Source organism: Halichoerus grypus, chromosome 14 (genome assembly GCF_964656455.1).
Source record: "Halichoerus grypus chromosome 14, mHalGry1.hap1.1, whole genome shotgun sequence".
NCBI lineage: Eukaryota > Metazoa > Chordata > Mammalia > Carnivora > Phocidae > Halichoerus > Halichoerus grypus.
This window is the reverse complement of record NC_135725.1, coordinates 88,243,713-88,255,878: the sequence shown is the minus strand read 5'-3', so window position 1 is coordinate 88,255,878 and position 12,166 is coordinate 88,243,713. Positions and strand designations below refer to the sequence as shown.

General features: G+C 55.4%; 1 protein-coding gene across 1 annotated transcript in view; it reads right to left on the bottom strand.

Annotated features, from left to right (window-relative positions):
- The window catches only part of HMCN2 (hemicentin 2), a 150,356-nt gene that overhangs the window by 100,814 nt on the left and 37,376 nt on the right, over positions 1-12,166 (bottom strand). Inside the window, exons 11-15 of the mRNA XM_036117053.2 lie at positions 11,358-11,630; positions 10,120-10,261; positions 9,470-9,597; positions 8,408-8,521; positions 6,033-6,182 (exon numbers count right to left, since the gene is read on the bottom strand). Of these exons, the coding sequence (XP_035972946.2) occupies positions 6,033-6,182; positions 8,408-8,521; positions 9,470-9,597; positions 10,120-10,261; positions 11,358-11,630 (807 nt within the window). The remainder of the gene's footprint in view (positions 1-6,032; positions 6,183-8,407; positions 8,522-9,469; positions 9,598-10,119; positions 10,262-11,357; positions 11,631-12,166) is intronic.

Below are 12,166 nucleotides of genomic sequence, written 5' to 3'. Positions count from 1 at the left end.
AAGCTGCCGCCACACCTCATACCCCTGCATGGGGTCACGGGGGCCTCGCCGGGCCTCGCCGTGCAGGGGAAGGCAAGAGGCCTGTTCCTGGTAGCAACACCTCCCGGGAAGCCCACCTCTGAGGGGTGGCAAGGCAAGCTCCAGCCACAGGAGCCCAGCTGCCTCAGAGACCCTCCCCTCTCTCGCCCTCTTCCACCTTCCTCCGGCAGGTGTCCTGAACTTGGGCAACAAACTATCCTGACCCCCAAAGAGCCAAATCTGTGGAGAGATGAATGGTCATCTTCACTCTCCTCTCTACATCTCTGTTTGCTAACATTTTTGTAAGGAGTACATAAAACTCCACCACAAAATGAAAACATGCTTACTATAAATAAGGTGACCTTACACTTGATGGTCCAAATGGGACACTGGAACATACTAATCAGGGCACCAGGACAACAGTCCCAAACAAGGACTGCCCTGCTCATGGGAGTTAAACAAAACTCCAATAATACACAAGAATATACTTCCCCCAGTTTTTGCTCCACACACCCCAAATCTCATGCCCTTCCCCAGGGTCATCACTGTTAACAGTTTGTAGTGTTTCTTCTAAACTTTTTTCGAAGCATTGTCTTATATTTATAATCAGGAGAAAATAAGTTGTTTCCCAAAACATAAAGTCATGATCCTTTCTACCCTTCGGCAGGCCAGGAGATGGCCCAATTCCAGATGGGTCCAGGCCCTGTCCCTGCAGCTTATGGGCACGGTTCTCAGGTCCCTGTCCCCAGACCTATGACCAGTAAGGTCCCCAGGCCTTTTTTTAACCTGTGGCATCCAACACCATGGAAAATCCTCCACCCCTTTATTCTGTCCGCCTCCCTCCAGAAACCTCCCCCATCCATCCAAATCATGACATCAAATTTCCCTCCTGGCCTGGGGATTAGGGATGTTCCAAGGAGATATAAACACAACTTGGAAAATTACTGCAAGGAGGACACCACCCGCACGCCTCTCTTTCTTGTTGGGGCCTGGCAGCTGCCGAGACCCAGAATCCCAGAAAGCCTCCACTCCGGGCTCGCCTCAGATAGGATCATTGCTCCCGCAGAGCCCTGGCTCCGGGAGGCATGACTTTGCCATCCCCCACTTGCTGGGCAGAGCTGAGCCCAGGGCCAGATACCCCCAGAGCCTGCCTTCACCCGCTCCGTCCAGCCAGACCTGCTTCTTGACCTCCTTCGCCCCCAAATAGCCCAGCTTTGTCTCCAGACTGTGGGACACAACAAAGCACACTCTTCCCCATTGTCCTCCCAGTCCTGAACTTCCCCCCAAAAAAGGGACAACCGGCTTATGATAGTTAGCAAATAATACGTACAGAGGGTAGCATTTGGAATGCCTATTAAGGGACAGGCAAGGTGACGGTCCTTTTAGAAACAACAATTTCATCAACCCCATTTTACAGATGAGGAAACTGAGGCTCAGCGAGATTAAGGAGGGTGCCCAAGGGCACAGCCGAAGTCAACGGCAGAGGAAGGCTCAGTTGCTAAGGCCCAGGCTCCCACCCACCGCACCCCTGTGTCCCCCCGGGTCCTCAGAAGCAACTTGGCTGCTATTTCAGCCAGAGCCGCACCCACCTCTTCTGTCCTCTCTTTGGGGTGAATCCCGAAGCAGCCAAATCCCAGACTCAGATCCCACCCAGAAAACTCTGACTCGGCCTCCGGCATAGCCATCCCCCCACCCCAGTCTCACTGGAGCCCCCAAATAAGGCAGGACCCCAGAATCCTCATATGCCAGAGCTGAAGGCCCTTTGCTCCCCTCATTTGCAGATGGGAAACTGAGGCCGGGGGCAGGGGCAGGGGCAGAGCCGGGCCTGAGTCCTGCAGCATGTCGGTGGGGGCTGGGCTCCCAACCCAGTGCCCTTCCCAGAGACTCATCAGAGGTTCAGCCACCTCTGTCCTCAGCCCTCCTCCTCACGGACTCCCAGGTGACCCCTGCAGTAATCCAGGGAGCGACCGTAAACTGGCCCTGTGTTCAGACAGAATGTCAGGGTGTCTGTCACTGGGGGGAATGGCTTCCACAGCCCCCTCCTGGGAAGGTTCCTGCAATTGGGCCCAGGCTGCAGCTGCCGGTGCACTCTCATGGGCCTCTTCCTCCTTAGAAAAATATTAACAATTTGGGGCACCTGGGTGGCTCAGTCAGTTAAGCGGCTGCCTTTGGCTCAGGTCATGATCCCAGGGTCCTGGGATCGAGTCCCAGTTTGGGCTCCCTGCTCGGCGGGGAGTCTGCTTCTCCTTCTGACCCTCCCCACTCTTGTGCTCTCTCTCTCACTCTCTCTCTCTCAAATAAATGAATTAAATCTTTAAAAAAATATATTAGCAATTCTATTTTATCACCGCATTGACATAAAGGCAGACAATCCAGGCTGGATTCATTTTCATCTACTTGTTGTCATCCATTTGTTTCCTTCTGATTTTAAAAGAAATTAGAATCAGAGCATTGTCCTGGGGCCCTGGACCTATCCCAGGCCCTGGGTTTGTGCCCGCTGTGCCTGATGGAAAAGCCAAAGCTACTTCTCTCCTGCTCCCCTAGGCTGGCCAGGGGTTCTCTGCACTCCCCAAAGCATAAGCTCTTCTCCCCTGCTCATCTACCCGGCAACCTGGGGCTCCCAGGCCGGGAACAGAAGGCAGGGACAGAAATGAGGAAACACACAGAGGAATGAGCATCCTCTCTTCCTGAGTGAGAATCCAGCAGGTGCAGATAACTTAGCTCAGAGCAGCTGGTCTCAGGGAACAGAAAGGGCGCTGAACTTGGGACGGGCATGCCCGGTCACCAGCCATGTGATGAATCTCGCCGCCTCCCTGGGCCCAGGGCGGCCAGCGTGTTGAGTATCTATTCCATTCAAGCCCCGAGCGAAGCCCGTTCTCTCATTAAATCTCTCAAGGACCCTATGAGCAAAGCTCTATTACTTTCCTCCCTTTTCACAGATGAGGAAAGGAAGGCTCAATAACTTGGCCAAAGAAGCAGTGGAGTCTGGGCATCATCCAGTCTGCCGGATGCCAGGCCCAGAGGTGATGCAAAGGTGCCCTGCGGGCGGGGCCACCAACACTGGCACCCGCCGCCCTCCTTCCCAAACGCGGCTGGGAAGCCGGTTCCTAGCTCAACATCAGGAGCTGGGCACAGCGCCCAGCTGTTCCCCGCCCTGGAAGGCTCTGCCGGCCTGGCTAGGAAGGCCGGGCCACAGCTGCCACCCAGATGGGCAGGAAATTTGATTTCCCACCACTGCTGCCAGGCCAGCTCTCTTCAGACACACAGATGCTGGGCCACCGCCCACCCCTTCCCCGACCTCAAGGCCGAAGGCCACCAGTGGCCAAGAAGCCTGCCTCTGGGATGCCAGCCGTCTCCTCCTCTGACATGGGGAACCCGCCCTAAGGTCCATTGCTGACAGGTGAAGGAATAGGACCAGGAAGGTGTGTCAGCCTGGACCCCAGAGAAATAAGGCACTGCTGAAAAGAAATCAGACACGGAGCAAAGGATGATTGCCTGTGACAACACCAAGTACAGCCCTGGCTGGAGCACCCTCTACGCTCACCCAGAACCTACTGACTATTAACAACGACAGTGACGTTGATCAGAACCCCTCAGGCCCCAGGCCAGTCTTACCTCGCACTCCTCAACATCCTAGAGACATTTTGCCGACGAGGAACCCAAGGCTCAGAGTGGGGAAGCAATGTCCAAGCTCACCCTGCTGCTGAGCATCACGATGAAGCCCAGGGGCTAAAGGCCTGGACCCTGGGTTCGGAGCTCAGCTCCGCCACTCAGCAGCTGTGTGACCTTGGGCAAGTCACTTAACCTCTCTGTGCCTTGGGTTCCCCGTCTATAGAGGAGATAATGACAGAACCCACCTCAAAGAGTTGTTGAGAGGTTTACATGTTAGTACACGAAACATGCTTAGAGCTGGCCCGTACCTGGCAAATTTCATAGATATCCCGGCTTATGTTTATCGTTACCAGGCTCTAAGCCTGCACCTTTCCACACCCACCCCACCCTACCTGAGAGCGAGCCACATAGCGCACTCTCTACAGGGAACATCGAAGCACATCAACTCTCCACCCTAAAAACTCTCACCAACCCCGCAGGACCAAGCCCAAATGGTGCCAGGCTCCTGAGGCTGAGCATGACCCACAGCAGGTAGCAGCCTCCTGGGCGCCCCTCAGCCCCGGCTCAGTCTCACTCCCTGGCTCGCTTCTCCTGCCGTGGGGAGATCTGCACATGCTGCTCCCTTCGCCTCGAACACTGCTCCCCAGCTCATCACCTGCCTGATGGCTTCTGGGTTCATCTCAGACATCACCTCCTCCAGGAAGCCTTCCCAGCCCCCAATGTCTGTTGGACTCCTTCTCTGGGCACCAACAGCTCCCCATGGATACCACTTGCAAATGCTCACTACCCTGAGTATCCCACTGTCTGTTTGCCCTCTCTCTCCTTGACACCAAGAGCAACACAAAGGCAGATGCCGAGTCTCGCCTGCTGTTTTGTCCCCGGCACAGGGCCTGGCCACCTGGTGACCGCGCGAGGGAGGGAGGAGTGACAGAACCAACAACTGAAGGCTAAGGGTACCCCAAGCCCGGGAGAATCCAACCCTGACACGGCACCGTCGTCCTCGGGGCCAGAACCTTCTACTCACAAGGCCTGCTCCACCCAGGGCCCCTCACTGTCCTTGGGGAGCCCCTTGGCCATCCCACCCAGCCTCGACAAGCACATTGTTGATTCTCTGTGCTTCCCCGGGACTCCCAGCACCTGGCCTTCCCACCATGGCCACGGCAAACCCCTCAGAGCCCAGTTCATGCTGGCCCAGCATGCCGAGGAGCTGTGCCCACAACTTTGAGCAATCCCCAGGGCCCTGGGTGCAGGCCTGGAATTCAGACGTCATGACAGTCACAGCCAAGGCCATGCACCAGCCACAGAAGAACCCAGACTCCCCATCTGTAAAGAGGGGATAATCACCCATCTGATTATTAAGCACTCGAGATGGGCTAAACCCTGTGCTAAGCATTATATGCCTGATCTCACCGAACCCTCCCAGCAACCCCATTTTACAGATAGGAAAACTGAGGGTCAATGACTCAACCAAAGCACATAGATGGTAAGTGACAGAGATAAGACGGGAACTCAGATCTCAGGGATGACCATGCCCAAGCTTGAACCAAACTGTCTCTGTGGTAGGCAGCCTCCAAGGTGCCTCCTGGGATGCACACACTTGAGTAGCCCCTCCCACCCATCGTGTACCAGGCTTGGTCTGTGTGACCAAGAGAATATAGTAGAAGTGACAGTATGTCACTTCCAGGACCGGCTGGTTATAAAGACTGCAGCTTCCTTGTGGGATTCTCTCTCTTTCCCTCTCCCTCCCTCTCTTTCTCTCTCTCTTCTCCCTCTCTTTTCTCTCTCTCTCTCTCTCTCTCTCCCTCTTTCCCCTCCTCTCTCCTCCCTCTTTTCTCTCTCCTTTCTCTCTCTTCTCTCTTTCTCTTCTCCTCCCTCTCTCTCTTCTCTCTCTCTTCTCTCTCTTATCCCCCCCCTCCCTTTTCTCTCCCCTCTCTCCTTCTCTCTCTCTCTCCCTCCCTCAGCTCCCTTGCTCATGGGAATCCATGTCAGGAGAAGCCTTCTAGAGACGCCCACATGGGGAAAGAACTGAGGCGTCCTGCCAACAGCCACGTGAGTGAATCCAGACTGGCTCCTCCAGCCCCAGTCAAGCCTTCAGATGATGCAGCCCCGGCTGAAGCATTAACTGCAATCCCGTGAGAGCCTCCGAGCCACAACCACCCAGCCAAGCCACTCCTAAACCCTGGCCCTCCAGAACTGCAAGCAAATAAATGCTTACTGTTTAAGCCACAAAGTTTTGGGGCAATTTGTCATACAGCAAGAGGCACTGTGCCCTTGGTCCCACATGCTCCGGATGCACATGATACAGATTCCACACTGGCATTCTCTATGGTAGAGTTCCCTCCTCCCTGCTCAGAGGCAGGGCAAAGGGGGAGGGGGCAGGTGGGGACAAGGTGTACACTCACGTCCAACCTCCAGCTGGATCTCTGCGGAAGCATCGCCCATCTCATTGACAGCTCGGCAGGTGTAGACGCCAGCATCCCTCTCCCGAGCTGCTGGGATCCGCAGCGTCCCAGAGCTGGAGCCCTCAGGGGCCAGAATCATTTCAAGACCCCCTGCACCAAAGATGGGAAAGCATCATGCGGGTGCCCACAGTGGTCACGGAGGCTGGGGTACCAGGCTGCTGAGCCTTCCTGACCCTCCTCCTGTAACTGCACTGGGCTGGAGCCTGGGAGGGGCCGAATGGGGCACGGTCCCTCCCCAAAAGCCAGGACCCCCATTATTTAACAGGGACAGAGTTTCAGTTTTGTAAGAGCAACAGAGTTCTGGAAACGGATGGTGGTAATGGTTATACAACAATGTGAATGTACTTAATACTACCAAGCTGTATCCCTAAAAAGAGTTAAGATGTAAAGTTTGTTATTTGTATTTTACAACAATTTAAAAAGAAATTTTTTTAAGTCAGGACTCCTAGCTCCAGCCCTGCAGGGGGGGCTTTCCCTGAGCGCCTCTGCTGACCAGGAGTGAGGCCCAGCCTGTCCCCCTACTTGTGACAGGCTCAGCACCCACAGACTCCTTGCCTGGGCCTCCCTGCTGGGTCCCCATCCTCTGCCCCAGTTCCAGACTGAGGTCACCCCGGGATGAGCACACCCCACCCACTGGCTGCCTCTCTGACACCTGACCCCAGGCAGGCCTCCCTCCTTTCTCCTGCCTGTGGTCTACACCCAGGCTCCCCTGATCCCAACCTACTTTCTACATTTTAATATAATTTTTTATTTTTATTGTTTTTATTGTGATAAAATGTACATAACACAAAACTTGACCACTTTAAGCATTTTGAGTGTCCGATTCAGTGGCATCAAATACGTTCACGTTATTGTGTAACCATCCCCTCCGTCCGTCTCCAGAACTTTCTCATCTTGCCAAACTGAAACTCTGTCCCCGGTAAACACTGACCCCCCCCAACCCCGCACACCCAGCCCCTGGTGCCCACTCTTTTCCTTTCCGTCCCTACACATCTGCCTCGTCTAGGTCCCTCCCGTAAGTGGAATCATAGAGTATTTGTCCTTCTGTGTCTGGCTGATTTCACTCTGCATCATGTCCCCGAGGCTCATCCGTGTTGTTCTCAGAATTTCACCCCTTGTTTTCAAATGAAAAAAAATTTTAATTGTGGTAAAAAACACAGAACAAAATTTACCATCTTAACCATTTTCAAGAGCACAGTTCAGGGGTGTTAACTGTATTTACACTGTTGTACAATGTGAATTCCACCTCTTTTCCAGTCTGAATAATATTCCACTGAGAGAGGCCCTTTTAAAAAGTGTTCCCAGGGCAGGCTCTCGGCCAGAACAGGAGAGACACGAGCACCGAGTCAGGAGTCCCGGGGCCTCTGCCACCCAGGGGTAGCCTGGCACAAAAGGCTCACCCTCTGAGCTGCTTCTGCCTGTGTCCAAGTCAAGGTGGCTCTGACAAGCTGGCAGACAGGTGCCATGAATGACAGAGCCCGTCCAGGTGGAGACGGCAACACGGGTGAGGGCTGACCCTTGGGAGGAGCTAGGATTCTACTCCTGGAAAGACAGGAGCAGCCCCTGCTGAGGGCTCAAGAACACTCCCATCAGCCAAACTCCAGCTCGGAGTCCAGCACTGGGAAGACCCTCCGTACGCATTGACTCAAAAGAGCCTCAGAACAGCCCTGGTACTACTGGTCCCCATTTCTCAGATTAACCGCATCACCATCACTAAGAACACTGAACCCAGGGGCGCCTGGGTGGCTCAGTCGGTGAAGCATCTGCCTTCGGCTCAGGTCAGGATCTCAGGGTCCTGGGATCGAGTCCCGCGTCAGGCTCCCTGCTCAGTGGGGAGTCTGCTCTTCTCCCTCTCCCTCTGCCCCTCCTCCCTGCTCATGCTCTTGCTCGCTCTTGCACTCTCTCTCAAATAAATAAATAAAATCTTAAAAAAAAAAAAAAGAACACCATGCCCAGCCCACATGCCAGGCTTGTTCTAAACACTTTACTTATGTGAACTCATCTCATCCTCACACAACTAACCTATCTGATGTTCCCCATTTCCCAGATAAGGAAGCAGGCTCAGCGATGCCAGGTCACCTGCCCGCTGTCACCCAGGGGAGCTAGAATTCAAATCTGTGTCTACTCTAAATCTTGCTCCTCACCACTGAGCTGCGTGGATGCTCAGCTGGGGGAGGGGGTGCTGCTAGAACGGGCCAGTCCTCCCAGACACCCCATTCGCAGTGCCACTCCGCACCCCATGACCATTCCGGAAAGCTGATCCTCCAGGGGCCCCAGAGGGACAGTTCCCCAGGCCCCTCTCCCACCTGACGTACCTCGATACCAGATGACCCGGGGTGGGGGCACCCCAGACACCTCACACACCAGCACAGCCTGGTCCCCGACGGCGGCCAGCACCACCGCATTTACTGCAGAGACGGACGGTGGATCTGCGTGGGAGCAGATGGGGAGCTTGGGACCCGCCCACAGACTCCCTAGGTCAACAGTGCAGCTTCTCGCGGTGGGGGGGGGGGGTGAGCGAGGACAGGGAAGGAGCTGCACCCCCTGCCTCCTCCCCACCCCCCACCACTCAGGGACCGTCACCGCAGAAAGATCTAGCCACTGTTGGTTTTCTTAAAAGTTTCTGACCCAGGACCTCTAATTAAAACCAGTCACTCCTGGAACCAACCCACCCCACACACATCCGTTTCTCATTGAATTTGCCATAAAAGTCGAAACCTGGGGCGCCTGGGTGGTTCAGTCGGTTAAGCGGCTGCCTTCGGCTTGGGTCATGATCTCAGGGTTCTGGGCTTGAACCCCCAGTTGGGTTCCCTGCTCAGCGGGGAGTCTGCTTCTCCCTCTGCCTCTGCCCCTCCCCCTGCTTCTGTCTCTCTCTTAAAAAAAAAAAAAAAAAAAAGCCAAAACCCTACAAGGTCCTAAATGCCCTGCATGGGCTGCCCATCCCTCCCCCTGTCCCCATCCCTGACTCCCTCCCAGCCTCTCCATACCAGCCTTCTTGTCGCCTCCTGAGCACCCCAGACTCATTCTGACCTCAGGGCCCGTGCCTCACCGGGTCCCTTTCCCATTCTTGTCTCTGGTGAGCATCCGCCCCTCGTGGAGGCCTTGGCCCATCCTGTGTGTACCAGCCGTGTCCCTCCCGTCCCCACCTGCACATCACACTGCTCCCATAGCACACTCCGAAAGCACCGTTATCCGTTTGCATGCTCATTCTGTGCCTCCCCATGAGAATATGAGCTCGCCCCGGGCAGGGACCATGTGTTCACCGCTGTATCCCCAGGGCCTGGCAGACAGCAGATGCTCGACAAGTATTTGTGGATGGGAAGGAGGGAGGGAGGGAGAGGAGGGAGGCTCTTCTGAGATGCCCGGGGCCCAGGTACCTGTATAGTAGAGGGTGACCATCTCTTCGTCTGTGCCGACCTCATTCACAGCCTGGCAGCTATAATTCCCAGCATCCTCTGGGGCCACTCCCTGAATGATCAGGGTTCCCTGGGCATCTACATGGATTCTGGAGTCAGGCCATAAAACAACATGTTCAATGGCCAAAGGGCCAATGAGGTCCAGTCACCCAAGGACTACCTCAGTCATCACCAACAACAAATTAATTAATAGCATCACTAGTGATCGCCATTTTCTGCTGACTGCTTCTCTGTGCCTGGCTGTGTGCTCAGAGCTTTACATAGATTGTCCTTGTTAATGCATGAGGTTCAGAGAGGTAAAGCGACTTGCCCAAGGTCACACAGCCTGAATGGCAGGGGCAGGATTCAAGCACAGGTCTGCTGGATTCTGGAACTATAGCTCCCTGACCCCTGAGCTCATACTGAGGCATCATTATATTTCCAAAGTGATCTTGCTCCTGAGTCTCAAATGATCCCAGAAGAAGGCAGGACAAATGCTCCCCTCTCCCCGCACCACCCCCCACCCGCCGCCACCCCATTTACAGGTAAAAAGATGGAGGCCCAGAGGCATCCCCCAGGAGTCCGTATTCACCTGCTCCTGGTCCCAGAGCCCCTGGCCCTGGGCCCCTCACCTGCTGTCCTCTTGCAGAGCATGACCCCCACGGCTCCAGGAGATGTGGGGTGTGGGGTATCCAGAGGCTGAGCAGCTGACGTTCACCTCCATACCCTGGGAGAAGTGCTGGGACCGGGTGTGGATGCTGACCTGGGGGGCCTCTGCAGTATAAAGAGTGGACAGGTGGGGAAGAGCCCGTCAGGGCAGCCATGCTGTTCCAGGTGCCCAGCCCCAGCCTCCTCTCCATCCCCAAAGTCACAGATGGGCCAGACGTAGGAAGCAAAGGCCCCAAGGGGCCTGAATCCCCAGGGAGTGGCTTTCCTGGGAACTGGGGTTGACCAGGCAGCCGCCCAGGCCACACGAAGTGGATTTCTAATGCCCCCACAGGTTCTGCTCCGGGCTGAGCATATTGGAGAGGCTCAGGCAGATAGGCAGATGCCAGAGCTGGGGACGACTCTCACCTCCAGTGCCCTTGAGTGGACCCCAAGGCCTGCCCGAGTATTGGCCCCAAACCTAGGTTCTATTCACAGTACAATAGGCTTGTTGGACTCAAACAGACCTCACCAGGCCAACTCACCTAGAAAAGGTAAACAGGCCCCTCCCGTATCAGTGGCAGACAAAGCTAATAGATATGGCAGAACCTAGACATGGCCTCAGAATCCTTCTCAACACACTCCAGGCAACCAACCAAGAGTTGCTGGCACAAGAGAGAACAGTTGTCCCAATAGGCTCATTTTCACACTTGGAGAAATAGCAGCCCAGAAAGAAAGATCTGTCTAAACCCTGGGTAGACCCGAGGTGACCTCCAGGTCCTAAAACTCCCAGATGGGGGCTCTGTCCACTGCCTCCCCCGACCCCATCTGGTCAGTGCCACCCAGCCCCTGCCAAGCACATCTGATCTCTGGACTTCCAGGAGTTTCCTGCATTCCATTCCTGCCCTACATATGGGGGGGAGGGGCAATGGAGGTGCTCCACGGCATGGGAAATCAATAGGACACAATGAAATCGGCTTGGCCTACAGCAGCAGAAATTTAGGTTAGATATTAGGGTGAACTTTCCAACAGGGAGAACCACTAAACTTATGCTAGGAGGCTACAGAATCCTCTTTCTCTGAAAATTCAGAAGACAGTCACAGGACTAATGTTGCCTGCCCGACATGATGCCCGGGCAGAGGCATGGATCAATGGGCTCTGGGGAGGAGCACTAGGGAGTGTGTTAAATTGGAAGGACAGACAGCAGTGGAAGGCAGAGCCTCACCTCGCACCAGGAGCCAGATGGATGCCCTGGTGACCCCATTGGCATTGCTGGCCATGCACTGGTACCGCCCACCGTCAATGGGGATAATGTCCCTGACCTCCAGGGATAGGTCGGCCAGCTGGGCGACTCTGCCCGTCGAGGCCGACAGGACTCGCCAGTCCCGGATCCACGTCAGGTTGTAGGGGACATCACTCAGGACCTGGCAGGACAGGACGGCGGTCTCCCCTGGGGACACGGTGATGTTGGGGGCAGGGACTAGCTGCGGCGGGGGGCCTGAAGGAACAAAAACAGAGGAGACTGGGAGGGGGCGGACACAGAGAGAGGGCCATCCTGCCAGCGCTGGGGGCGTCCTGACTCCAGAGTCCCGCACGGGATCCTTAAAGACACGTTGTCCATCAGAGCGGTGGAGAAGCATCTGCTCACCATCCCAGGCCAGCGCCGCCCCGGGAGGAGGGCCCATTCCCCCACATCCCCCCACTTCCCCACCACCATCACACCCCCGGCGAGGGCTGCATGGCACATGCGTGCTTTCCACACAACAGCCAAGTGCAACATGGACCAAGATCCCCACTACTCTTCTCACCCCGTGAGCCAGGAACTCCACCCTGGGGAATACAGCCTCGGAAATCACCGTCAAGAGGGAAACAGTAATGAGTACACAGCTATTCTCTGTGCAGATTGCAGGAGGATCCTCACAGCCAAAATGTACCACGGAGGCCACTGCCCCAAACGCGGAAAGAGCTAAGAAAACCACTATCTTGACAGGAAAAAAAGGGATAAGTGATCAGATCAGAGACCATCTAACCAGG